This window comes from Lasiosphaeria miniovina, assembly GCF_030549165.1.
Source record: "Lasiosphaeria miniovina strain SMH2392-1A chromosome Unknown B0T26scaffold_7, whole genome shotgun sequence".
In the NCBI taxonomy this organism is placed as follows: domain Eukaryota; kingdom Fungi; phylum Ascomycota; class Sordariomycetes; order Sordariales; family Lasiosphaeriaceae; genus Lasiosphaeria; species Lasiosphaeria miniovina.
Genome location: NW_026848226.1, coordinates 4,155,634 through 4,181,110, shown reverse-complemented (window position 1 = coordinate 4,181,110; position 25,477 = coordinate 4,155,634). Strand labels below are relative to the sequence as shown.

At 53.9% G+C, this 25,477-nt stretch overlaps 8 protein-coding genes across 8 annotated transcripts; 6 read left to right on the top strand and 2 right to left on the bottom strand.

The window, feature by feature from the left end:
• Window positions 1–1,495: 1,495 nt before the first annotated feature.
• B0T26DRAFT_654697 (damage inducible protein CinA) lies at window positions 1,496–2,059 on the top strand (the record flags this gene model as incomplete). Its single annotated transcript, XM_060438566.1, has 1 exon — window positions 1,496–2,059. One exon carries the CDS (start codon window positions 1,496–1,498, stop codon window positions 2,057–2,059), a length of 564 nt encoding a protein of 187 aa, XP_060292223.1.
• A 486-nt stretch (window positions 2,060–2,545) lies between these two features.
• Window positions 2,546–4,207, top strand: B0T26DRAFT_756516 (uncharacterized protein; the record flags this gene model as incomplete). Its single annotated transcript, XM_060446110.1, has 3 exons — window positions 2,546–2,872; window positions 2,937–3,087; window positions 3,795–4,207. The coding sequence occupies 3 exons, from the start codon at window positions 2,546–2,548 to the stop codon at window positions 4,205–4,207; spliced, it is 891 nt and encodes a 296-aa protein (XP_060292222.1).
• Window positions 4,208–4,409: 202 nt separating this feature from the next.
• Window positions 4,410–8,932, top strand: B0T26DRAFT_756515 (heterokaryon incompatibility protein-domain-containing protein; the record flags this gene model as incomplete). The annotated part of the gene is made up of 4 exons (XM_060446109.1): window positions 4,410–7,010; window positions 8,364–8,443; window positions 8,553–8,640; window positions 8,741–8,932. 4 exons carry the CDS (start codon window positions 4,410–4,412, stop codon window positions 8,930–8,932), a joined length of 2,961 nt encoding a protein of 986 aa, XP_060292221.1.
• Window positions 8,933–10,409: 1,477 nt separating this feature from the next.
• B0T26DRAFT_680690 (uncharacterized protein) lies at window positions 10,410–12,506 on the top strand (the record flags this gene model as incomplete). Its single annotated transcript, XM_060440523.1, has 5 exons — window positions 10,410–11,232; window positions 11,481–11,676; window positions 11,892–12,125; window positions 12,164–12,389; window positions 12,432–12,506. 5 exons carry the CDS (start codon window positions 10,410–10,412, stop codon window positions 12,504–12,506), a joined length of 1,554 nt encoding a protein of 517 aa, XP_060292220.1.
• Window positions 12,507–13,127: 621 nt separating this feature from the next.
• B0T26DRAFT_756512 (uncharacterized protein) lies at window positions 13,128–13,399 on the top strand (the record flags this gene model as incomplete). Its single annotated transcript, XM_060446108.1, has 2 exons — window positions 13,128–13,170; window positions 13,230–13,399. 2 exons carry the CDS (start codon window positions 13,128–13,130, stop codon window positions 13,397–13,399), a joined length of 213 nt encoding a protein of 70 aa, XP_060292219.1.
• A 1,953-nt stretch (window positions 13,400–15,352) lies between these two features.
• Window positions 15,353–15,999, top strand: B0T26DRAFT_729193 (uncharacterized protein). The gene is made up of 3 exons (XM_060442948.1): window positions 15,353–15,475; window positions 15,545–15,889; window positions 15,945–15,999. Exons 1-2 carry the CDS (start codon window positions 15,400–15,402, stop codon window positions 15,877–15,879), a joined length of 411 nt encoding a protein of 136 aa, XP_060292218.1. The 5' UTR covers window positions 15,353–15,399; the 3' UTR covers window positions 15,880–15,889; window positions 15,945–15,999.
• A 4,299-nt stretch (window positions 16,000–20,298) lies between these two features.
• B0T26DRAFT_484683 (uncharacterized protein) lies at window positions 20,299–21,735 on the bottom strand. The gene has a single exon (XM_060435295.1). The coding sequence runs from the start codon at window positions 21,644–21,646 to the stop codon at window positions 20,426–20,428; it is 1,221 nt and encodes a 406-aa protein (XP_060292217.1). The 5' UTR covers window positions 21,647–21,735; the 3' UTR covers window positions 20,299–20,425.
• A 1,412-nt stretch (window positions 21,736–23,147) lies between these two features.
• On the bottom strand, window positions 23,148–25,199 carry B0T26DRAFT_484698 (uncharacterized protein). The gene has a single exon (XM_060435296.1). The coding sequence runs from the start codon at window positions 24,957–24,959 to the stop codon at window positions 23,175–23,177; it is 1,785 nt and encodes a 594-aa protein (XP_060292216.1). The 5' UTR covers window positions 24,960–25,199; the 3' UTR covers window positions 23,148–23,174.
• Between the last annotated feature and the right edge of the window lie 278 nt (window positions 25,200–25,477).

Sequence of the window (25,477 nt, the reverse complement as noted above, 5' to 3'; positions counted from 1 at the left end):
ACTGCTGGCATGCGCCAATGAACTCATCGTGCTCCACGTCTCCATAAGAAACAAAAGGCGTGCCGAGAAAGAAAATGAACAGGTAGGAAGGAAACAGACAGAGCGCCAGTCTCAGCGATATTCAATCAATCACTTCTCGCTTTCGGAAACTCGGCGAGGCATTGCGTGACGAAATAAACCAACCCAACAACAATTACAAAGTGGGAGTATTCTTGATCTCGAGTTCTTATCGTACACGGCGCGCATGTATTCAATTGGCAATTCGCTTCGACTGGGGGGGGATGTGATGACCTTTAAAAGAGGGCCATATTATCGGGTGAAATTCGAGCTTCAAATTATCTGGTGAAATTTGAGCCATCAAAATGTTGATACCTTGAAGGGAGGCTGGCTTTTGCGATACTAGGGTGACGTTACATCGAGCCGACGCAGCACCTTGACGCAAGGGCCGCCGTCATTGTGAGAAGAGAGACACGGGCATCTGTGCTATTGAGCGAGTTCTTCGCCAGCCAAGTAAGTGAATGGATTCTAATTCGGTGTGGTCGGATCCATGAACTCGTCGAGTTCAGTGTGCAACTTCTCACAGGACCTTGGAAGTGGGGAGGAATGTTCGCAGTCGTCGGAAACTAATCGAAAGGCCTATTGCAGACATAGAGCATAGAGTCATTATGCCTGTGAAGGCAAAAATGACTCAATACAGGCACCAACTGTACAAGTCCGAGACAAGGTCCCAAGAAAGGCCCGCGATCCAACTGAGAGAAAAGAAGTCTATGGAATTAATCTAGAGAAGGGATGGTGCTTCCAGACAATTATCAGAATTTGTCATGGTTCGGTCTGAAACCCAACAAGCTCTGAGCCTCTTTGGTTTGAAGAAGCATCCAGAAACCAAGCCCTAATCCAGTAACAAAAGACGAGCCTCTTTGCTACGCCGTACGGGACGGGAACGGCCAAGTTATGGTGGACCTGAATTGGCCAATGGCGGTGGCTGGTTTGTCCAAGCTGACGTCGAGGCGATGCAAATGCCGAACGGCATCTATTGGATTCCGTATGACGATGCCGCATGCGCCGCAAAGTCTCTGTCGCAGATGGGGCCTGATCGATACCTGGCCCCGTCTCAAGTCACGAACCAGCCGGCTGTCCGAGATGACAATATCAACAGCCTTCCATCTTATTCCGCACTGCCTTGCTTTCCCAATTGCCCTGCCCGGCTGCCATGGCCGGCCGGCCACGGGGCGCCTGGCTCGCAGCCCGCCAGCTTGATTAAAACCTGATTTGGCAGTTCATCTTTCTTGTTCAAGTCTGGTATAAATATTGGGTTCCCTCTTGGCTTCTGAAAGCAAGGAAAGATTTGAACAATCAACACTCGCACAACTCCCTTTTCGATCTCGCTAGAACAGCATTGTTATATACTCTTCGCATCAAGCAAAAGCCTCCAAAAAAGGCATCCCGTCACCATTTCCCATCTCGGACTAAATCTTGCAGTTCAAGCAATTCCAGCATGGACACCGAAATCCATGATCTCGCCCAAGACGTAATTCGCCGGCTGAGCGCGGCCGGCGAGACAGTGGCCACGGGAGAGTCGCTGACCGGGGGGATGGTCTCGATGGCACTGACTTCGGTGGATGGGGCGAGCCAGGTGGTTCGGGGCAGCGTCACAGCGTACGCGCCAGACATCAAAGTGCGCGTCCTCAAGGTCGGCAGCGACGTCATCGAGAAATATACCGTGTACCACGGGACGGTGGCCAAAGCCATGGCGCAAGGCGCGCAAAATGCTATGCGGTACGAGGTCGGTACCGAGCCGCCCCGCAAGACAAGCTGGGGCATCGGCACCACTGGCGTGGCCGGCAGGAATGCGGACTTGGGATCACCCCCGGGCACTGTCTTTATCGGCATCGCTCATCCCGACGGAAAAGCCTACGACTTCCCATACCACTTTGAGGGACAAGGGCGCAACGAAGTGCGCCGGAATACGACGCTTGCGGCGCTGACGAGGCTCCGCGAAGCGGTGATTGCCAGACATAAGGAACTGGAGGCCGGGAAGCCCAAGGAAGGAAAAAAGTGACTCGAGTCTAATGGGAAATACAGAAGAGGGGGAAGGAGGTGGCAAGCCCAGAAGCCTTGTCTCCGTCAGTTTGGGGACGTGCGTGTTGCGAAGAGGACTCGGTTCCAGTCCGTACAGTTTTTTCTTTGAGATTACACAGAGTAGCGATGATAGAGTGAGAGGTGGAATGAAATTTTAATTGCCTGCGACTCAGACTGCACACCGGGGCCGTAACCCGTGAGAAAGGGGTGACATGTAGGCATCGAAATCTGGGCGGTTTGGCGGACATGAAAGCGTGATTCCAAGTGAGCTAGATGCAGTTGGACAAAAGACGACGAAGCTGAAAGCTGAAGAAAGCGACCCAATGGCGGTCTTGGTTGCCCACAGTCTTTGGAGGCGGCGAATTGTCGTCTCCGAACATATGATGAGAGATAATCGATCACTCGGCCTCGCAGGCTTATTCAAGACATTTCATCTCCCGGCTCTGTCTACCACGCAATTCGAAACATGGAGTTGGCATTTTCGTCAGTCGTCGACCCCTCGCTGTACAACTCGCATGGGCTGTGCGATGGCGGCGAAGTGCGGTTGCACAACAGCCACGAGCTTGGAGATCTCGGCTCCATCCTGGGCCAAAAGGACTGGAGCGAGAGCGTGGAGCCGTGCCAATACTACGCGGGAACCATGAGTGCCCGCTTCAACGTCGTTTCGGTGGGATTTCCTGGCTGCATCCCCGACCAGCTGGAGATGGTCTCGTACGGGGCCGAGATTGGATTTCTCGCCGATGATCTTGCCGTTCTCGCTAATGATCTTGCCAAGTACGGTGACGAGCCCAAGGTAAGCCGGACATCCATCTTAATTACCTTTTTAGTCCGCTAGGCACGCTAATCCACGGGGACAGCATACCGAGGTGCTTGGTAACATGATTGACACATTCAGACCCGGGGGCCAGCGTTCTTCTCAGAGCTCCCGGGCCTCGGGAAAGAAGGGGGTGCTTGTAAAGCCAAGTCACAGAATTCTCAGCATCGACAGAGAGCGTGCTGTCAAGGCAGGTATTTACGAGAGTCAAGGCTGCAAGTAGGAATGACTGTATTCATAAAATAACGAAGCTAAGGAAAGGAAAAGGAAAAGAAGAAGCCTGCGGTTCCTGCAGGCCGGGTTTTGTGGGGGGAGAGGGGCAATTGAGCTAGTCCCAATTGGGAGGAGTGGGGCTCGATTTGGGAGCGTGGGGGCTCCAGGGTGGAGCCTGCAGCCAGGGCATGGTTGCGGTACCACGGACCATAGTTCGGCCGTGCCGTAACACGTGCCAAGAAAGCCCTCAATATGTGGGCCAGCTACCTAGAAGGTGGGGTGGAGGGGGAACAAATGTCCAATTCGACACATTTGAAGACTTTGTCTAGTTTCGAGCTGCGGATGTCGGAAGGCAGTGAGTACCTCCATCCATATTTCCATGGCGCGCACTTGCCCGCATTTATCCCAGCCTAACCCGACCGAACCTCTCCTAACAGTTTCACAACCGGCCTGATGTACTTTGGCATGGGCTTAACTATCCCCGAGCACGGATTCACCCGGCTTGGGCCGCTATATCCCCGACAAACGACATCTTCTCGCGGGAAAAGGAGCAGCGGTTTCTGGCGCAGTCATCAAACAAGCAAGCGAATACCGTAAACGCAGTTGATGTTTTGGCGAGGCTGCGCTCCGTCGGCGTCGACGAGGCAAAGGAAATATGTCGACGAGGCAAAGGAAATATGCCGACAAGAGATCATCAAGTATTGGAATGAGCTGCAGAGAAACATCGAGAAAGCTCGCGAAGCAGGCTGCTACTCAGCTGAGTTGTTGCGCTTCCTCGAGTCGATGAAATACCTGCATACCGGCGGTCTCGTGGGGAGCACCAGACGCCCTCGGTACAACGCGGCCGAGGATTTCAGTCCCCGCCAGAGGGAGTGGACGAAGAACGGAATCCCCAGCGAGGTGTGTCAACGAGGTGCTCGCAACGTCTGTTTGGAACAGGACGCTGCCCCCTCGACCACAGAGCCCCTAGCACCGGAGCGAAGGCTACATTCGGACGAAACCGAGGCGGACGGCAGCGCTGGCACGAGGCGGATTCTGAACGGCCAAGAAGACGACACTGTTGACGAGCTCGAGGTCATGGTCGAAATGATCAAGGCCTAGCCTGATACAAAGTTGGGTCTTGTACGAACCAAACTAGCCTTGTAGTCGGTCCGTGGAAGGAAACGCCAAGTAGATTAGCGACTCTGACATCAGCCGCACTACAGCCGTAGATCCTAGATAGGTCTAGCTCTAGGCCGTGAAAACCCCTCTTCTCGGCTTTTCAGACCGGTGGAAGGAAATTTTGCATCTCCACTCCACCACCATGCCATTGCCCGGAGCTACCGGTCGCCCGAAACGACGTCCAAGGCTGGCAATCCCTTCATGGATCCGCAACTTGAAGCGACGCTCCAGAGCACAGGAAGACGACGAGCCTGCCCAGGGATCGACGACAGCTTCATCTTCGGGATCCGCATGTTCAATACCCATCGACCAAGACCAAGTGCTTATCAGCGCCGACGGCCTCTGCAGCCGGTGCAATGCCATCGACTTTGAAGCTGTCTTTGCCTTTCGCGGATTCCCGCGCGAGCGCTGGTGGGAGGGCTTCAAAGTGTGCACGCTCGAGCCCCTTTTCATCGACGCCGACTGCTCTCTGTGCCGACTCTTTCGCGCGGTGCGCTATCTCTCCTCTGACAGAATCAGCTCAGAGCCAGACTCCAGCGGCGTGGAGAAGGAAAAATGGCACCTGCGGCTGCTCAACAACCGCGCGATTTCTGGCGGAGATGGATACACGCACCAGCTGCCAGTCCCGGTTGTCGCCGTGGTTGCCGAGGAAGCCGAGTATTGGAGCTTTTTAGGGAACACACACAACCTGCGCGCCATCCACAACGAGGGCGCCTTCTTTCTCCTGCAGACCACGCCAGACACCGTCACGCCGCAGGACCGCCCATATCTCGCAGCGTCTCCGTTCGACCCAGCCTCTGTCAGCTACGCCCGCATCCGCGGGTGGCTGAGGCAATGCGATTCAAAGCATGCCGGCGAGTGCCGCCGCCCAAAGTCCAAGCCCAAGATAGCAGTCCGGTGCATCGACTGCATCAGCCCAACACACGAGATTGTGCAAATGGACCTGCCCAGAGACGACTACTTTGCCCTGAGCTACGTCTGGGGAGCGCCGTCAGCGTCGACAACCACGACAACACAAGGCGGAAGCGCCGCGAAGGGAAGACTACAGCCAACCGGCATCCCCGCAGTCGTCACTGACGCCATGCAAACCGTGGCGAAGCTCGGCAAACGCTATCTGTGGGTCGACAAGTACTGCATCGACCAAGACAACCACGACGCCAAGCTCGAGGAGATCCAAAACATGGACCAAATCTACCGCGGCGCCTACGCGACCCTGGTGGCAGCCGCCGGCACCGACGCCAGCTTCGGCCTCGCCGGCGTCAGCCAGCCGCGCACGCGGGACCGCGCGACAGCCCGCGTGCACGACATGACGCTCGTCGCCGGGCTGCCCCTCCTGCGTGTCGCGCTGGAGCACACGACATGGGCCACACGCGGCTGGACGTACCAGGAGGCGGTGCTGTCGCGGCGCGCCGTCGTCTTCACACCGCTGCAGGCCTACTTTGTATGCGGCGCCACGACGGCCGCCGAGTCCATGGCGTCGGCCATCGAGAGCGTGGCCGCCGGCAGCAGAACCCCCCATCACGCTCAAACGGGCCCGGCGCCACTGCTGCCGGCCAGCCACTTCAGCAACTGGTACCCGACGGACCGCAACCCTGCCCGCTACACGCGGTCGGCCAACCGCACGCTCGCCGACCACATCGCGGCCTACACCAGCCGGCACCTGACGGTCGCCAGCGACGTGCTGCACGCGTTCCGCGGCCTGCTGGCCCGCGCACCCTTCTACAGCTACCACGGCGTACCCGTCCTAACAACCGCGCGAGACATCGACACCGGCTCCGCCGCCCCGCCGGACCCGGCATCCCCGCAGGCGTTCACGGCCGGCTTCGCCATGGGCCTAGCGTGGGAGCCCGCGGAGCACACGCAGGCGTCGGACAGCACTGCTGCGCTCACGCGGCGGGAGGGCGACTTCCCGAGCTGGTCGTGGACGGGCTGGACGGGGCCGGTCGAGTACGCCAACGCGCACCGCGGGTCGGCGGGGCCGCTGCCTCAACCGAGCACACGGCACGCGCAGGTGCATGTCGAGGTAGAAACGGCCAGCGGAGCGCGCGTGCCGCTGTGGGACCTGCGGCCGGCAGACGGGGCACAGCCGAGGATGCTGCGCGAGCTGTCGCCGTTTATCCATGTCCGGACGCTGATCATGCGCGTGCGGTGCAACAACCTGCTGAGGGACCATCCGCGAATGATGGCGGGCGTGTGTACCTGCCACCCTTGTGAGAAGCACAGCTACGTGGGTGACGAGAGGGTGATCCCAGAAGCGCGCATCTGGGGAAATGCGTCGTTTTTTGCGGGGCTCGACGAGGGTGGTGGCGTGCTGCGGCGGACGTGGGACTGTGTGCTGCTGCTGGCGTGCGAGAAGGAGGAGTCGGATGATGGGGAGTCGGATGATGGGGAGTCGGATGGAGAGTCGGATGATGAGGAGTCGGATGATGGGGAGTCGGATGAGGAGAATTCGGATGACGATTCTGATGATTCGGATGATGACGATGATAAGACTTCACACGATAGGACATCATTGTCAACCGGCAGCGGGATATTGCCGTACGACGAGAGGTTGGACGGCGAACACTCAGACAATGGAGCCTCCGGCGATGGGATAGTATCGGACAGCAAGCGCGCTTTGATAAACGGGGTTATATCCTCGCCTATTCTGGTATGGACGTTTCTCATCGTCTATTGGGACGGCGAGGCGGCTCGCCGCGTGGGCACGCTCGAGGTAGAGGCAACTGAGGAGCGCTTCTACCGTGTAATTCGGCAGGTTCCAAACACGAGACGGTGGGTGCGGCTGGGTTGATGTCAGTCCCGCGGTCCCTCTCGATCACTTCGGTTTTCAGATTAAAATAAGGAGGTTGCAAGATGACTTGACTGTTCACCAAGTAACACGCCGCCCACGAGAAATGTCTGTTCATTTCCTCAATCTGCACAGCTCGACCATTTTGGCTGGGAGAGCCTTGTCAGGTGTCTGACGTCTGACTGGGTGTACAGGTGGGTGGCGGCGGCTTCCAGCCAATCCCGGAGAGAACACCCTCACCATCCCTAACCTGCCTGCATCGTTATCACCGGGGCTGGCGTCCAGCCCAAGCCAGGCGGCTATGCACGACCAGGTAGGAATGCTACGAATTTCCCCGCAGAGAAGGAACGCAGCTGGGGAGAGCAGTGAGAACTGTCAGTACCTGGTAGGTATCATACGGGTTTGCCGTCTCCTTTCGGCGGCTGGCTGCTACCCAGCGAGCCCGCTGGGACAGCTCTGCGTCGGCGTCGCCAAGGTCGGATACCGTACTCCATTAACAGGGCTTGAAAAGATGCGCGGCAGCCACAGGGTTGTGGTAGAAGCCAATGACACTCTCTACCCGGCCCAGTCGTACATCATGAAAACCCCTTACGACTCTTGGGCGATGCAGTCTAGCTATCATAGCATCGGGGTCTATGCCAGGGTCGAGAGGACTAACATAGGCGAGGCAGGGAGCGGCGAATTGGATGTTGGTGACCTCTTCGTAACGAATCGGGATGGACGAGACGCTGACGGTGCCAGACGCGTCATTGCGTTCGGAGATGGTGGAGATCAAGGGACATTGACATGGCGGCGCTGTCATACCACTTCTCAAATTCAACGGACACCGCGATTGGCAGCCATTTGAATCACAGAGCCCCGTCATGAGCGGGCTGCATCGCCGCAATAATTACGTATGTGCTTAATCCCCGAAGGTCTAAGACTCCCAAGGGCGTTGTGCCAACCAGGGACTGCGGCAACGTGTCAGAAACAGCACTCGGCCCAAGACGATATCTGCCAGACGGAAGAGTTCGTTGGTTGGGCTAGCTGAACACACCCACCTGGAGAAGCGGGGCTGCGAGGTGGCTGCATATCAAGTTCTAGACTGCCGTGAAGCTCACGGGGGGCATCCAATAACGTCAATTGGGATGGACACACGGGCGGAAGGGATATACGCACAGCATCAATTGCACGCACAACATGCTCACCTTCCCTACGTGGCACCGTCCATACATGGCTTTGTTAAGGTGCGGGCCGACACCGACGCCAGACTTCCCGCCCCGATTTGGGTGGTGTGCTTCCAAGTTGCTAACCAATGATTGTTGTTAGCAAACCCTCTATGAACTCATGGGCGAAGTTATCGAGACGCTCGACTTCGCAAAGATTTCCACCGCACTGCAGCAGCACCAGTATTACCCGCCCAAGAAGGCGATAATGCCAACTGCCAGCAGCAGCACGACGACGGCGTGCTCTCGCGCGCCACGGTGCCGCTGACCGTGTCGCTTTACCAGGACGCAGGGAGTCCCGGGTCGGCGAGATCCACAATCTGAAGCCCGACAGTGTGCGGGACCATCTCGCCGACAACCTTAGCTGGGTTGCCGTAAGGGTACGCATTTTTTTTCCCTTTTCGCTTCCACCATAGTCCAACATCTGTATAGTGTCACTGATGAGCGGGGGCTAATCCGCTGCGTGTTTCCCCTGCACAGACAGACGGCATTGTCATACCCTGGGAAAATCTGCCCAAGACCAAGGTGTACATTCTCAAGGGCAAGGCTGAGCATTACGACGAGGTCGGGAAGCTGTCCTACTACCACGACTACCAGCCCCTGCCCGAGGTGACGGTCGGCAAGGCGGCTGGTGCCTCGAGGGCTGACTATGGGCTGCCGGCAGAGGAGTAGAGACGATCTCGCAGCGCTAACGACGCCATGATGACAAACAGAGCATCTTTCAAAGGCAACCAAGGTTTACCGGGGAGGTGTGGTTATGGTTATCCGCAGTTTCCTTTTCTTTTTTTTTCTTTTTTCTTTTTTTCTTTCTTCTTTCTTCTTTCTTCTTTCTTCTTTCTTCTTTCTTCTTTCTTCTTTCTTCTTTTTGGTCTAGTCGTTCTGCAATTTCGCAATTTTGGTGATCACCTCCCTCTATAGTCGCTCCTTCTCTAGCACTCCCAGATTAAGGCACTAAATGAAATCTGTCGCCCACTTTTGAGCCACTTTTGAGCCACATTGTCAAGTCACATGCCTGCATATCCCTGCATATCCCTTCATTCGTTACTTTCAGCCCTGATCCCTTTTTTCGGGCTCCCGGACTTCTTAATGCCCTCTTTTTCTCCCCTGCTACGGCTGAGTCCCTTACGTAGTACGACTGAACAGACGGTTGAACCAGGTTTCCTTTGTCCTTTTCTTGGAAGCATAAAAGGCCTTCTTTCCTGTATTATTAGATTGGATTTGGACAGACAATTCAAGACCCTTCAAGCCACTGTCAACTTTAATCACGGGCCAGAAAATCCAATCCATGTCGCTTAGAACCGCCAAGCCAGTATCATGGAGTGGACAATGAACGCTTTATCAGCGCGTGCGATGCAGACGAATAATTATTTCAGAAACACCGATGAATCGGTCTGCGTTGTCAAGTGTGAAATTCCCAGGTAATTGGCCTTCGTCTTATGCCCCGCCTGTTGCGCAACTTTTCCGACTTCGGAATTCGGGGACTACTTTGAGTGTCTTTTGCGACGTCTCACGGCATTTCGAGATATATTGCCAGAACATGTAGCCGCTGCGTTGTCAATTTTCACGTGGCCAACTCCATGCAAAGACCCGTGGACTCTAAGGCAGTGCAAGGCTTGCCGCACCGGCGCACTCCCACCAAGGTGGGTGATAATTAATAGATTTGCAACGTGCAAATCTTGGGTGACCACTCCAGTCTCAGTGGTGGTCGTACAAGGGCAGGCCTGGGTACCTTGGTTGAGTGGTTGCTGCACGCCCAGGCTGTCGTGCACTCATGTTGATTGATCTAGACTGTAGTGCTAACTAAACTGACCGGATAGCTAATTGGCACTAGCTAGAATTAATTACTTGGTGCACTCGGACACCTACTTAATAAAGACGATGCACCCCGTCACCCACCCGTGAGGACAAGAGCTTGAAGTCTTTGGGCTGCCTTTTCCTCTGGAAACGATCTCCTCATTCCATCGCGTTCGGCCTCGCCCACGAGTTGGGCAACTTAATATGTGCATTTCATACCGCGGCACATTGTGAGAAAATCTACCATGAGTTCTTTACCCGCAGTCTGTAATCATGTTTGCGGTATGTTCCTGCACTGAACAAGCCTGGGGCAACACCGCCTTAACTAAGCCTGTCTGTCGCAGATGCTGCCGCAATGGAGGCGCAAATGGTTGGGAAAACGCAAGAAATATGCGACCCATCATCGGCATTCGCCTTCTACTACACGGCATGCGTGGATTGTGTGAATGGAAACACGTCTGGCAATAATGCTACTGTCGCCGCGTCCGAGTTGGATGCCAAGTTTGGGCAGTACTCGCTATATTGCAGCGGAACCGCAGAAAAGCTTGACTTTTCTTTGACTCTGTCATCGGCACAGTATTTCAGTTTATCAACAAAGACTCTTACGGAGCTTTCGACCGAGTCATATGGTCTATTTGCGACATATCACTCCACCACGACTGCGCTGGTGCCAATCATGTCCGCGTTTACATTCACCACCACGGTCCCAAGTCCAACCACGGTCGCAGTCCCAACCACTGCAACTGTTCTTGTTACTCAAACGCCCACTCCGTCGGGGTCGGGAAGCGCGTGGATTGCCGGCGCAGCAACAGGCTCAATTGCTGGAGCGGCCATGATATTCGGGGCCCTGCTGTATCGGATTCGTCGCCGCAAGCAGAAACGAGCGTCTGCACAGTCCATCATCGCTGAGGTTCTAGAACCAGATCTGAACCGGAATAAAGAGCAGTTAGAACTGCACGGGGACTCGTCGATTCCTCGGCAGGAACTCGATGGGCTGACGGAAAATACGCGGCCAAAAGAGATGGAAGCATCGCCGTCACCCGCGCAGGAACTGGAAGCATCGCCGTCACCCGCCCAGGAACTAGAAGCCGCCCCGCCCCCAGTGGCACCTGCGCAAGGGCTCGAGTCTGCCTCGGCAAAACCGCTGGAGATAATCGGGGAGCCTGGAGAGAGGGGATGTTAACTGTCAAGGATTAAGGACCGCGGCAATGGACGAGATAGTGATAGAATAGGTAGTGTGGCTTGTAAATGGTAGATATGTAGATATCACGGCTAGTGCAACGAGCGAACGTGTTAATGCTTGTTGGGTGGGCATGGCGTTTTATCCGTTGATTTGGTCCACCGTCCAGCCAATCCACCGCCTCGGAACCATTTACCATAATTGCTCCTCGCGCCCTCGAAAAATTTCTTGAACAACGCTGAACAGTCCCAAACACCAGCGACCACGCGACGGGGCACCGAAGCTGGTGCATGTGCCTGGTCCCATCTTCCGCCGCCGGCCTGGAGGCCTCGGGACCAGCCTTCGGAACCAGCCCTCCAAGCCGTATCTTGGACAAGAGACGAGGCCAGCATTGGATAATGGACAAGACGACCAGAGTCGCGAAGCTTGCATCGCAAAGGTTGTAAGGATGAATTTAAAGTAGCTCGGCCCCTTTGCTCTCCTCCTCGTTCTTCTTCCATCATGTGTCTTCCCGCGACATCAATTTCAAGCCAGTAACCCTCACCTATTCATCAAACTAACTGCATCGATACCACCGAGCCTCGAGGTCTCTCCCACACAACACCCACCAACCACGCGCATCGAGATCTCACCCGGCGTTCCGAAAATGCATCTTAGCACGACCCTCTTCAATGTTCTGATCGGCGTCTCAACCCTGGCCACGTTGCTTCTCGCATTTGACGGCTTCCATCTCCGTGCACGAGTCGTCAACGGCTGCAACGTGGCCTACCGCAACGAGGCGGCACGCGAGACGGACAGGCTGGCAGCCCGGGACCCGGGACCCGGGACCCGGACAACGAGCTCGCGGCACCCGCTGGCATGGTTGATAAACATAAGAGAGTCAATCGCCAGGTGTGGTACAAATGTGATGCCAAGGTCAAACCAAACAGCCGCCACGCCGCCGTGTTGGCAGTCAGGGATCTGGGCAGAGTCAGCTTTACGACGAATGGGCTCGTGTCCAAGATTTCCGGCGACGTTGTTGCCTTTGCCTACAATCTACACAGAACCAACAAAAAAGTCGCCCTCCTCGAGTTTCTAGAGATGACCTCGCCGGCTAATAGCATCTCCAATCGCTGCGGGCCGAGCATCGCCGGGACCGTGAGCATCGCCGGGACCGTGAGCATCAACTGTCGTTGGGATATATGCGCCAATCTGCAGGCCTCGACGTTTGCCACAATGCCGAGTCGTCTCCCGTTGATCACTGTCCTAGTGCCCGTTTACGTTTGCTCCTAAGCTTTCGAACACCGGAGGCGGCTGATTATATGGCTTGCAGGAACGGAGTCTAGACCGCTTCATGTGAATCACGTCCAAGTTTTACGAACTGGTGATGCTGAAAAATTACACTTCCGGGCAAGTCCGGGATCCACACGAGAGCGCGCAAATTTTTCTGGGGTCCAAGGACGAAGGGCGGTGCAAGAGCGGATGCTCTTATTTTGGCAAATGTAATATCAGTAAAGTAGCTGAAGGTGTAGGTTCCTGGGAATTACAGCTTAGCCCCCAAACTCACTCACTGTTTGCAATTTGGAGAAATTGATAATGCATCCCATTCGTACCATCTTCACCGACCCCCTGCATTTTCAATGAATACGGCAGAGATGAGGGGCAGTGCATGCTCTTGCTTCAGCTGGTTTAATTTTCCGGTGTTGCACAGTCCTTATCTAGGAACCTAAAAAAAGCGCTGCCGAAAATCCCGCTTACCTATCGTGCCTTAATTAAGTGCTGTCCGCAGAATCAACTGTCTCTTAAAACCTTTTTGACATTCTCCCGCGGCGTCACCAGTCACTAGATCAGTCACCCGCCAAGTGATTTGACGCATCTCACGCCACCACGGCCCAGACCGGGGAAATTTTCAGAATGTCCGAAGATATCGTACCAGCAGTCTGCTATGATATGTGCAGTATGTTCTCCAAGACAGAAATACTAATATTTACTATTCTTTAACCGGCTTTGCTGTAGACAATGCCTATATCAAGGCACAAACGATTGGGAAGAAGCCGGAGTTATGCCTCCCGGACTCTGGCTTTGAGCTCTACTACACCGCTTGCGAGCAGTGTATTACGGAAAACGCAAATCTCAGCACGACAGACTTCAACAATGCGTCGTCCCTCAAGCAGTTTGTGGACTAAGTCAGGTGGTCTGCTTATGGAACACCCCTGGATTTGGAACAAGGTTTGTCATCAAGGACTTGCCGCTCGCCACCCAACTCACCTATTTCAATCGCTTGCAACTTGACCAATTCTGCTTCAATACTTATCTTCTTTTCTCCATTCAATTGAGAAATGAAAGATGAAGCGATATACGCAGTTGGATTTGCAGAATGCGCTGGCAGAGTATGCAGAAACCGGCTTACTCCGTAGCTCTGCTGAAAATCACGGCATCCCCCCTACTACTCTCTTTAATCGGGTTCGTGGTTCCGAGCCAGCCTCCAAGGCCCAAATTCTTAATCAAAAGCTTTCTCCGGCTATGGAAGAACGCTTAACCGAATGGATTGTATTCCAAGGGTCGCTCGGTCACCCTCCAACCCACGCCCAAATTCGGAAACTAGCTAGAAGAATGCTCGAAGATAACGAGACCCTCGGAAAACGCTGGACTAGCCGGTTTTTGGCTAGAAATCCATCTATTTCTACAATTAGGCCTCGGAGAATCCATGCAAACCGTGCTGATCGAGCCTGTGAGGCCGTTATCCGGCCTTGGTTTGACTATTTGAAGCCTCCAGGCGTGGAGGCTATTCCAGCCAAGCATAGGTATAATATGGATGAAACTGGCATTGCTTCTGGCATTGGAGATAACCGCCTGGTTGTTGGATCTAAGGAAAGAAAGAAATTCCAGAAAAAGAAGAAAGGAGACCGAATTTGGACCTCGATTATCGAATGTATTTCCGCTGACGGCCGGTATTTGAACCCAGTCGTCATTTTCAAAGGTGGAAGCCTTCAACAACAATGGTATCCACGCGATTTACAGCCATTTAAGGGCTGGAAGTGGAAACCCACTGAAAACGGCTGGTCTGACGATGATACTGCCGTCGCATGGCTCTGCAATATCTTTCTTCCAGAGACTCGGCCAGCTACCCCCTCGGAGAAGCGCCTCCTTATTTTAGATGGCCACGGTAGTCATACCACCGAAGAATTCATGTGGCTAGCCTTTTCTAACAACGTACAATTGTTATTTCTACCAGCCCACACCTCCCACGTTCTCCAGCCCCTGGATTTATCGGTTTTCAGCCCTCTAAAAGCCCGGTACAGAGCCAAGCATAACGAGGTTGTTTCCGGCTTCGACGAAGGCATTGTTGCTGAAAAGAGGGCCTTCCTAGAATGCTACCGGCAAGCCAGGGTCTATGGAATGACTGAATCTAATATCAAAGCCGGCTGGAAAGCTACAGGCCTCTGGCCGGTCAGCCTCAGGAAGCCCCTAAGCAACGGCCTTGTTATTAAGAATTCTGACGGCGACGTTGGTCAACTGACCTCTACGGTTTCTATAGACCTTCAAGAGGTCCATAACCCCATTCTAAATAAGAATTCGGAGGGCCGGCCTATATGGTTTACCCCTAAAAAGCCGAAGGATTTCCGTATTCAGGGGCAGGTTTTTCTAGCCGGCCAGAAACGGACTGCCAACGACCGACTTTTCATACGCAAGGCCGCAAAAGCCTTCGATTACGTGGTTTTCCAACTAGCCAATACGGCGCATCAATTGGAGGCTGCAGAAAAAAGCCTAGAACGCACAAGAGGCCGAAAGAGAAGGAAGGTCCAAGTCGACCCTAATACGCAGTTCGCTGGAATTGAGGAGGTTCGTGCCTCACAGAGAGAGGCTGGCAGAGAGGACCTTAGTTATTCTGAAAGAGAAGAATCAGGAAAATCCGATACTGAAGACTTCATCATTGTAGCTAATTAATTGACAAAGTTGTAGGCAATTGAAGTTTGTGGTGTTGTGCGGGGTCCGATTCAGGGGCTGTTCCATAGGCAGGGGTGTTCCAAAAGTCCCCCACCTGACTTACTGCAATGCAACTGGAGAATAGTTCCACACGTCGACCCTAGCCTCAAGTTATTTCACCTATCACACCACCACTAGCTTGGTTTCGAGAACACTCTCAGACGGCCGTACTGACGCCTATAACTCTACTTTCATTGAGATGGTGCCGATTTTGTCTGCCTTTAAGATCACCACCGTTGCAACATATACCACAACCATTACGGCAGGCTCGACCAGTGAGTAGCTCCCTATTTTATCAAAGGCGAATACCAGTGTATCAGATATGGTCCTAAACAACTTATTAGGTGAGACAAGCACGGCGGCGACTCTGTCAGGGTCGAGAAATAGCTTGATTGCTGGTGCAGCAACAGGGTCGATCGTAGGATTGACGATGATACTCGGGGCCCTTACCTATTGGATTCGTCGCCGAAAAAATCGTTTGGCTGCGGAGTCAATAGTACGCTCCGAGTCTGCAGACCCAATCTACGATAAAGCGCAACTGCACAGTGACCAATTGACACCGCCAGGGGAATTTGATGCCTCGCCGATACCCCCGCGAGAAATGGAAGCCTCTACAATTCGCCCGCAAGAAATGGATGCGTCAACATCGGCGCAAGAGATAGTTAAGCAGCGAACCTGATTAGGGAAAGGTAAGTCATCTACAGTCGTTCACAAAAATTTTTATTGAATTGACAAATTAGGTAGTCATGTAAATCATCTCTTTGCCACAAGCGCTCTAAGCAGATGCTCTTTCCAATAGATGACGACCGGGGAATATCGTTCCTGCCAGTCGAGATCAAAGCGCGCGCGCCAAAATGGATTGGAAACTACCACCCACCAAAGGTGCCTGAAGTGAATCTAAATTGGAAGGTGCAGTTGGACGCTCCCAAGAATGCAAATATGACCCCAGATGGCCAGTCCTTCGAATCTCCCTCGCGAACATGTTCCAAGTCCAGCTTGAATACACAGTAACACTGATACACTAACACACTAACACACAAATACACACGCACACGCGCGCGTACACTGATCAGCATTTTTGGCAGGAAGACCATGGACTTGACAACTATAATTGTCACGAGAGTGGCCAGAACGTCGGCAATGTCTACGGTTACAGTCTATGCAGTTTGCCCAGATGCCCCTCAGCATGGCACATTAGTAATCTGGGCCCCGCGCGCGGTCGTCTTTGCGTGGTTGGGATTCGCGCTTCCCTCGCAATTGCTTGGTGGCAACATAGTGTGCGCTTGTGGGTGTTGAGCGCGACTCAGCGACGCGAATCGCGCAGGCTGAGGCCGAGACGAATGCCGAGAGAGCTAGACGCCACGTTACCGAACAAGAGGTCATTTATCTTCGGCACTCAACCATGCAACGCACCTAAGCTATGGATCGAAATGACATGCCGCTGCAGTGGCGAACGGGCCACCGAGGCCGGGAATTGGCCCCACGTCGAACTGTCCATCACGGTAGACGACGGAGCCGATCTTGTCGAAGCGCACAGACGACAGCTGGATTTGGATGTCTGCAAGGCCAGCGTAAAATTTGTCCCTGGATCTCCCCCGGGTGGACATCTTACTCGTTAAACGAGTCCGTCGCTGTGTCGGCCGGGGGTGAACTCGGTCAACATGAAGGCCACGCCCACCCCGCTGTGCCCAAGTGCGTCGTAGGCAAATACCTGCAAGACAGGGATACGCTTCCTAGGGCTGTCTGTTTTACAGTTCAGTTACATGGAGAATTTGAATCCGTGTTAGCCAAGGTTTTCTCGCAAATAGAGAAAAAAGTGGTCGTTGAGGATATCGACAATACGGGTGTGTTGTGTTGTGATGAACGTTTCCCTTGGAGGAAGAAGTGTGAAGTTAAGATGATAACATGATGCCTTCGGTGATAAACTGAAAAGGGGGAATCGAAATGACTCCAATTTACCTGCTTCACCTGGTAGGGCTAGTTAGGGTCTAGTAATGAACGAACACCGCAGGCCAATAAGCACCGAGCTTTCTGGGCAGTTCGTGATTGGCTTGGCGCTTCGAGGCGGTTCGAAGAAACAGCCACAGGAATCGACATCAAACCATTAGTTACGCACCGAAGCCAAGGGCCTGACATCTCACATCTCAGCGTTTCCACTTATCAAATGAGATAGCCGGAGTCTCAAGAGCAGTAATACGTACGAGAATCTATAAATATTTAAACCACAAAATAGAGAAACAATGATTTGAAATTGCTGGCGTCGCTTCGTTCGTCAGTCGCGTGACCCTTCGCTGCTCTACGGGACGCTTCCTTCCTCTCTCTCGCTCCTGGCAATTTAGAGCGCGATAGTTAGCTTATTTAGATAACGTAGAGAGCAAGCGAAGCGACAATATCCTGTCCGGAGGCCAACAACTCCGATGCTCTAGAGATCTTTTCTTTTAAGATGGCTAAACCTACACAACTAAATCTTACATCTATACAATAGAGCTATTAGTTATATACTCGCTCATATCGCTCGAGTCAACCTTATATTCCTATGGATCTAATAGCTGCAATTTCCTTGCCTCGTAATCCGCTATCTTCAATTGTATACTCTGTGCCGGCACTTCGCGGTATATTCTACTCCGATCAAACGGCGACTCAATCATTAAGCCATCTAAGGTCTTGACCCTGGAAACTGCTACGTACGATAGGCCGGACGCGAACTCTGGCGCGGAGATATCATAAACCACTGAAGGGTGATCGTCACCTAGATCACGGAATGCGGTAGGCTATTCGTGAAAAGGTAGGTAAATTGATGATCGAGGGAGGAAGCTCGGGAGCACTGCCCTGCCGAGGACCTTAATGTGGTCCTTTGGTGGGGCAGACGCGGTCTAACCGCGTCAGGGTAAGCCCCGCTTCCCTATGTACCTATGTACTTAAATTACACGTGCCGGTCATATGACCTTGTCTTGGCGCTCCCTCGCTCAATCAGGCATCAACCACCTTATCGAGAGTAACGCCCTGTGACTTATATATTGTGATTGCGTAGCAAACAAGCAGTGGAAACTACTCACGGTAGCCAGTGCCAGCCCCAGGAACAAACTCCTGCTTAACCCTCAGGATAGGAACCACCAACTTAGCCCTATTACGAAACTCTTCTTCGCTAGGTAACAGGAACGGCGGCCCAATATAGTTATCAAACGTAACTATAATAACCTGCGGTGGGTCTTCCAGCACGTTAGCGCCTTCAGCCCACGAGATGTCGTATATAGTAAGTACCCTGGGCACCGTTCACAAGCCTACGTTGGCCTAGAGGTTCCTCGTTAGTATGACCCGGCAACTAATATAAAGAGGTAATCGTTTGATTAGATTGCTAGCGTTGGAGGACTCGACTCTCTCTACGCCTTGTCACGGTCGCCACAGGGCTCATGTGACAGGATTGATTCTATTGGCTGCATTGTGTGTGGCCTGTGCGCACTGAGCACCACTACCTATTTCTCCGCGCCCTGCGCGGACCCCGCGATAGATTCCTTTCTCTTCCTTAGCTTTAAACCCACATTCGTTGCTCCCTTCAACCATTGACATCCCTACTGCGTAAGGCGGGCCGTCACACGCCTACGCTTTCGTTCACCTGCACAACCGCCTTTCGTAGGCCTAGGAGGTGCTGATGGTTGTATTCGTTGACCTGCGCCTTGATGGGGAAGATGCGGAGGGCATTATCAAAAGCCTTAACCTGAGCCGGAGGCAGTTTGATCGCACATCTCGACGTGAGAAGCTCCTACGACGAAACAGATACTTTGGCCTGCCGTAATTCTTTCACGGCTTACCGGAATAGAGCCTGGTCTTCACCCTGTTGCCGTTGGACTGTGGTTAAGAATACCGACTTATCAAACGAAAGGTGAGATTCTGGCGAGGCGCAAGGGCGGGACTTTGTCCGCGGGTTACGGCAGCAGCTGCAGAAACTCTTACGTTCAACGCGGCTCTCTAGGAATGAAGTTAGCAAGGAAACCAAGGAAGATAGGTCTAATAGACTTACCTGCTACCTGCCGCGATTACGGCAATCCGCATAATTAAGGACGATCCGTCGAGGGCCTCGGAACGACCGGAATTGGTCGATGTCCTTCTCAACGCCGCAGGTGTGGCAAACTTTACGGGCAACCGCCTCCGCCGCGTCCGCTATAGATACCGAATAACCTGGCCATAATAGGCAAAACGGTACTATAGAGGAAAGGAGGTTAGCTACGAAGAGCGGGTAGATTGTAAGGTTCGTCGAAGGTATTACGATACGAATAATTATTGGAAAAAGAAAAGCAATTGTGGGGTGGGCGAGGAAATTCGACGCGGGGTTGAAGGGCAATTCGCGTAGTTACGTGCGCAAGCCCACCTTTACGCACGCCCCACCACGCCAGAAAGCATTTAAACGCTTATATCTCAGCCAATTTCCCTTATAATACGAATCGGGCTTTAGATTCAAAATTTCCGTAGAGCGATACACATAATGATACCGTTTGCATCAATTTTAGAAAGTGTGCTGACCGAATGGCAGATAGGCACGTGATAGGGGCTGCCCATATTGATGTGACTGAGAAATCGGGTCCACTTTTCTAAATAGGTTAGCCAATCCGGAAAGGCTATAAGGCGTCTTATCAATTTCACATGGTAATTTTTTTCAAGTTTCGCAGTAATATTGTCCTCTGGACAGGGTTTTTCCTATTGTCCCATGCCTCTACAAAGCCTTCTGTTGTAGTCGCACAAAACCCCTGCCTGCAAGTAGGTAAGCTAATGTGATGCCTATGCGCATGTGTGAATGCTGCTAATTTTGGTATAACCCCCGTGACAAACGCCAGCCCTCTCAGAAAACAAGAAGACAAATATGGTCATAAATATGGTCATGCCCTGGTGTACCAAACGCCCATATAACGCCGCGCTTCTAAGCCGGAGGCGCCAGAAGCCTACGCGTAAACCCTCATTGTTCCCTTTTATTCCCATTTCCCGACTGTAGATGGAGCATGGTCCAGCATCCCCCGCGGAATCCTAATCGTAGTATCGTGCTGTGCGCGACCCATGGCTCTCATAAAATTTTCAGAGAGCAGAAAAAGCAATGCAATGCAAGCCCCCACGCGGGAACGCCATTCGCCGCGGCGGTTGGCCGAGAGAAAGATATATCCGTGACTGGCCAGTTAAAACAAGTATAGAAACAAGAACATGAAAAAGAGCCCTTCAAAGGGCGGCCTGCCCAGCCCTCAAAGACAATCTGTGCCGGCGGTGGCTTCGTGATGGTAGATTGGCTGCTCTGGCACGTCGTCGACAATCTTGGTCGGGAGTTTGACGTCCTCCTCGATGGAATGCCGGCAGACGGGGCAGGTGTTGTGTTGTTCAAGCCAGGGCTTGACGCAGTCGCCGTGGAAGAAGTGGCTGCAGGGCAGGACCGAAGCCTGTTCGCCCTTAACCATCTCGTCGACGCAGATGACGCAACGCGTGCTGCCGTCGCCATCACCCTCGAGCATCACGTCGTCGACCTCCTTGTCCTCAAGGTGATCGATGGCCGTCTTGGAAGCCGGGGGCGCGCCGCCGGGTGCGACCTGGTCGCGCAGCTGCGTCATGATTCGATCGTACGCCTCCTGAGAGTAGACGGCATCGCCAAAGATGGCGTTAGCAGGGTTGAAGTTGGCGGGATTGAAGAGCGACATGAGCGCGCCAAAGAAACCGCCCGCGATGGGAGAATTGGGCCCAAAGAGGGGAGAATCCGGGGCGAAGGGCGATTGTGGAGCTGCTCCATCCTGCAGCTGGGTTTGCGACTGGGTTTGCGATTCCTGTCCTTGATGCTGCTCGGCGGGGGTATCGTCATCAGCCGTGGCACGCACATGATATCCTCCGGATTGGAAGAACTGCATGGTAATCATTTGCGGCCCAGCTCCCTGGGTGAAGGTCGTGAAAAAGAAGGTGGGCTGCATCATGAAATGGTGGTGCATGTAGGAAGGGTGACCAAAGAAAGGGCGGTCATGGCGGCCATCGTCAGTAGCATGCTCATCGGCGGCGCTGTCAGCGCTGGTGCCGTGGCCCTCTGAGCCATTTGCTGCATCGTGATCGGTATCTTGCCTTATGGAATTATCTGTGGTAGACGTAGGAGTGTCGGAAGAGTCGGGAGAACCAGAGGGAGCCGGGCCATCCGTGTTTTCCATGTTCTGGGGAGGCGTGGGTCGAGGTGCCGACGCAGGCTCTTGTTGCCCGCTGTGGAAATGATGTGGGTGGTTGTCAGCCGTGACCTGCAGGGCTTCCGTCAGTAGCTGCCGCGACCAATCTGCTGCGTCTTCTGCAATCTGCAGCTGTAGCTGTGAGCATACAATCTCGGTTGACGTGCTCTTGCACGAAGGGCATTCGATACCCTGTCCTTCGGTCTGCCACTGGAAGTGGCAGCCATGGCAATACATCGACTGCTGGTGGTGTTCTGCGACGTCGACCATCTTGGAAGACCGTAACCCAAAGACCTGGAGCGCGAGCGGGTCTTGACTAAGCGGGTGTACAGGGGTCCAAACAGGGGAGGATGCCGCTCAGGGATGCCGATTGGCTGCTGTCTGTGCCTGTAACTACCCTGTACAGATGTGGTTGGAGTTGTGTGAGAGAGCCGTTTCAACGGACGGAATTATACTGGTAATGTACTTGTGGAATGTGAAAGAGGTATATAAAAGAGAGAATTGAGGAGGGGTAATAAAAGGGAATTACCAATTCGCTGCGACATATAAAGAAGCGACCTCCCACACGTTTCCGAGTTTAAAGTTGGCCCACCCGGCCTTCCGCTGACGTCGACGGGTTTCTGGAAGGTGCCATCAGCTGTTCGATCAGATGCTGGCCGGACGGTGGGCAGATCTCCAACATTGGCAGGCGTATCAGCCACCGACCACGCCCGAAAACGCTCCCTGGATATCGTACCATGGAAATGCCTGCCACGAGCAGGATTCGCTTTACTTGCTCGCCTTCAAAGGTCTCAACGTCGCTGGGAAATACTGCCTGGGGGTCAAGTGTGGCGATTCCGGGATTTCCCGATAACAATGTTGGGGTGGGTGGCGCCGCTGTTTCTCGCAGGGGCGTGTGAGCTAGGGCCAGCGCGTGGCTGGGTCCGAGGTGCCTGAACTGAGACGTAACGGCCTAACTCAAAACATGGTCCCGGTCACTTCGACCACACCAAAATCACCAGCGCCATCCCAATTACAGGCCCTTTTGCTGGCCTGATCGCACTTGTGAGCGATTTCTCTGCTCTCTACCAACGCGACTCGTAACGAGTAACACCTATATCCTATTAAGGACTCGGAACCAAGTGTTACAAATCCACAGCGCCGCGGTTCAGGTGTCTTTGCCCTAGCTGAATTTCTTGGCGTTCCGAGTAATTACAGGCAACATGGGAACGGAGAGCTGGGAACGGCGAGCTGGGAACGGCGAGCTTGGAACGGCGAGCTGGGAACAGACTCTATGCGTATAGCTGTTACGGATAATAGGAAATGAAGGACTATGCCAACAAAATACCGGATTGATCAAGTGTAAAACTAAGCTAAAGAAGAAAAAGGGAAAGGAAAGGGGAAAGAATCGCGAAGGCTGCGATTGAGGGTTTGTGGGCGCGGGGTTCCGTGCACGTGACTAAGGGACTAAGCTTACTCAGGCTTAGTCTAGAAATGATGTCACACGGCTAGCGATAAGGGACCCGATAAGGAACCCACAATGCGCCATGCCGTGACAATAGCCTCACAATTGACTTTCACAACGCGTCAGAGACGAATAAATACACTGCAAATCACGAATTTCGAGCTTTCTCGTGATTGTCTACTAAGTACTCACCCTCTTAGATTGCAGATGAACTCTCGTTTACGTTCGCGGTTAGCCCTAGCCTCGTCGCGCCTCCTCATCTTCAAAACGTCCAGTCAAACGTTGGGAAAATCTCGCTAAAATAGCAACGCAAATAACTGCAGGCTGTGTACAAATAACTGCAGGCTATGTACCCTAGGAACTAGACAATGAGTCGGGGGCTGCAGGGGTGCCCATCTGGAAGAGCAGCGATACAGACACGGCCGGGTCGACCTTGCGGAGGAGCAGTTCCATGACGCGCCCCAGAGAAACGAGCTCGTCGAGATCCTGCAGGCGCTTGGATATGTGCTCGGCGGACACGTCGGGATACTTCGCGACGAGGACCTGGTGCAGCCGAGCCTCTGGCCAGTGCATAGCAGCCGCGAATTGCGATGCAATGTCGGCCGCCTGGGAAGGAGGCCGGGTTGACAGGGTCTGGACAAGATCGGGGATTGAGGCTGGTGTTCTTGCTGCCGAGTCTCTTAGCCCCCGGTACGACTCTAGTGCGACGAGGTCGGCGAGCGTCGGGGGTGTTTTTGGATCCACATTTAGCAGCAAGGGGTTTCTGCTGCCACTCGCGAAGAATTGCGTTTCGTCGTCGCTCAATGTTGCCTTGCTGGTGCTCGAGCCGGCGGGCGGGCGAGCTGCCGCCGGATTGATGGCGCTCAAGATGTCCGAAGCAGACCACTCCTTCTCGAGCAGTCCCCTCCAGGCCTCTACCAAGTCAAGAGTTGCACGAGGGGTTGTGAAGAACTCGGCCGTTGTCGGGAAGGATTGGAGAGCTGCCCCGAGGCCCTCGGGCAGGATGTCCAACATCTGGCAAAGCAGGGAGTGCCGATAGAGCGAGGAAAGGCTACCGATGGTGGTGCTGTCTTCCGGCTTCAGTCTGGCCGCCCCTAGCAGCCCCTCTAGCCCACGCGCCGTAACCTTCAGCACAGCCTGGAGGAAGTTGGCGTGGAGACTGAGTGGGGGGACGCTTTGGAGGTAGCTTGTGAAGGTGTCGCCCCCCAGCAGTTGCATTGCGGGGCTACTGAGAAATAGCTTCCGGTACAGCGAGACGTCACCGTGCATGTTGATATCCCCCCATAGAGGGAGAATTTGCGCCACTGGCTTGTTGATCAGCTGTCCCAGGCGAGCGGCATCGGCTAGGCCGCCCACGAGCTCGGCTGACATGCCCCGATCACCGTCGAAGAAGCCTAGCGTGCCGCCGTTGGCACGGCTCCGGTTCTCGAGCAGGGAGCAGATGGCGATGTCCAGGTCAGCGACGGACCAGCCGCACTTGCCGCGGAGACGGACAAAGCTGTGCAGCTCGCGACAGAGCGTCTCGGTGAGCGGATTGATAGTCCACTGTCCCTTTGCCATGTCGAGGGGACCCAACGAAAAGAATCGGAAATCCGCGAGTGAGCCGAACGGGTTACCCGCAACGACGTTGCGCATGGCCAGCCGCCGGCCAAAAAAGAAACCCCCGGTGAGTTCCATAAGCTGTCTTTGCTCAAACGAGAAGCTGGCAGCTCGGACTACGAATTGCGGCAGGATGAACATGAGGCCATCCTTTTCCGTGTCTAGCATGTCTTGTTCGGTTTCGTACCCCCACAGTCGATGCGTTTCGAACAGCGGGTTGACGGGAGTAGACTGTGTGGGTGTCGTATCAGAAGGATAGATATGTTCTCCGGTGATGATAGCGTAGTCGTCGGGCCCGAGGTTAAGCGTTGCGGCATCCAGGGCCCGTCGACGCACCGCGCGAGCCTGCTCCAGGAGCTGGACAGGAAGACTCCCATCTTTGGGCAACTCGTGTCCCGCTGCCGCCAGCACGCGCTCGTGCGACTCAAAGGTTGACAAAATCTCGCGATACGACAGGCTGAATCGTTTGTCCGTCGCCAATATTCCCTCCAGGACTGCTGAAAGCACCGGAGGGTATGTCTCCACCAAGCTCTCGTGCATCGTCACCCTGTTTACGTCAAGGCGCGCGCGCGTCTTTGTCGGTGGCTCGGTTACTGAAAGTGTTGCTGGGCGGGGTTGTAAACACTCAAGCAAGCCAAAGTGGGTAGCAGGTATAGCAGAGTTTTCAGAACCAACCAGCTCTCGTGCACCTCTGTGGGTACTAGCTCAATCACCTTGGCAGCCGGAAGAATCAATTGAACTAGGACATGCTCCCGAGACCGTAACCATCTGTAGTTAGCACTAGCTGTTTACCAGCAAGCAGAGCTAGCGCAGGATTCGGGACTGCATAGGATCAGGGCGCGGGGACGTTGCTTCTTATCTATAGGCTACTAGTTACAGCTTCACGGCGGCCTCAGTTCCTTTATTCGACCCAGCGAAGATCTCGCCTTAGTTATGGCCTCTATAAGGGTGCATACTTCGTAGCTAGTCTAATAGTATTTGATGGCGGTAATTAGACAAAGCCGGCAATAACCTCGGCTAATGACTTTCATTGAATGCTGCTTGCACTTCGACAAGTC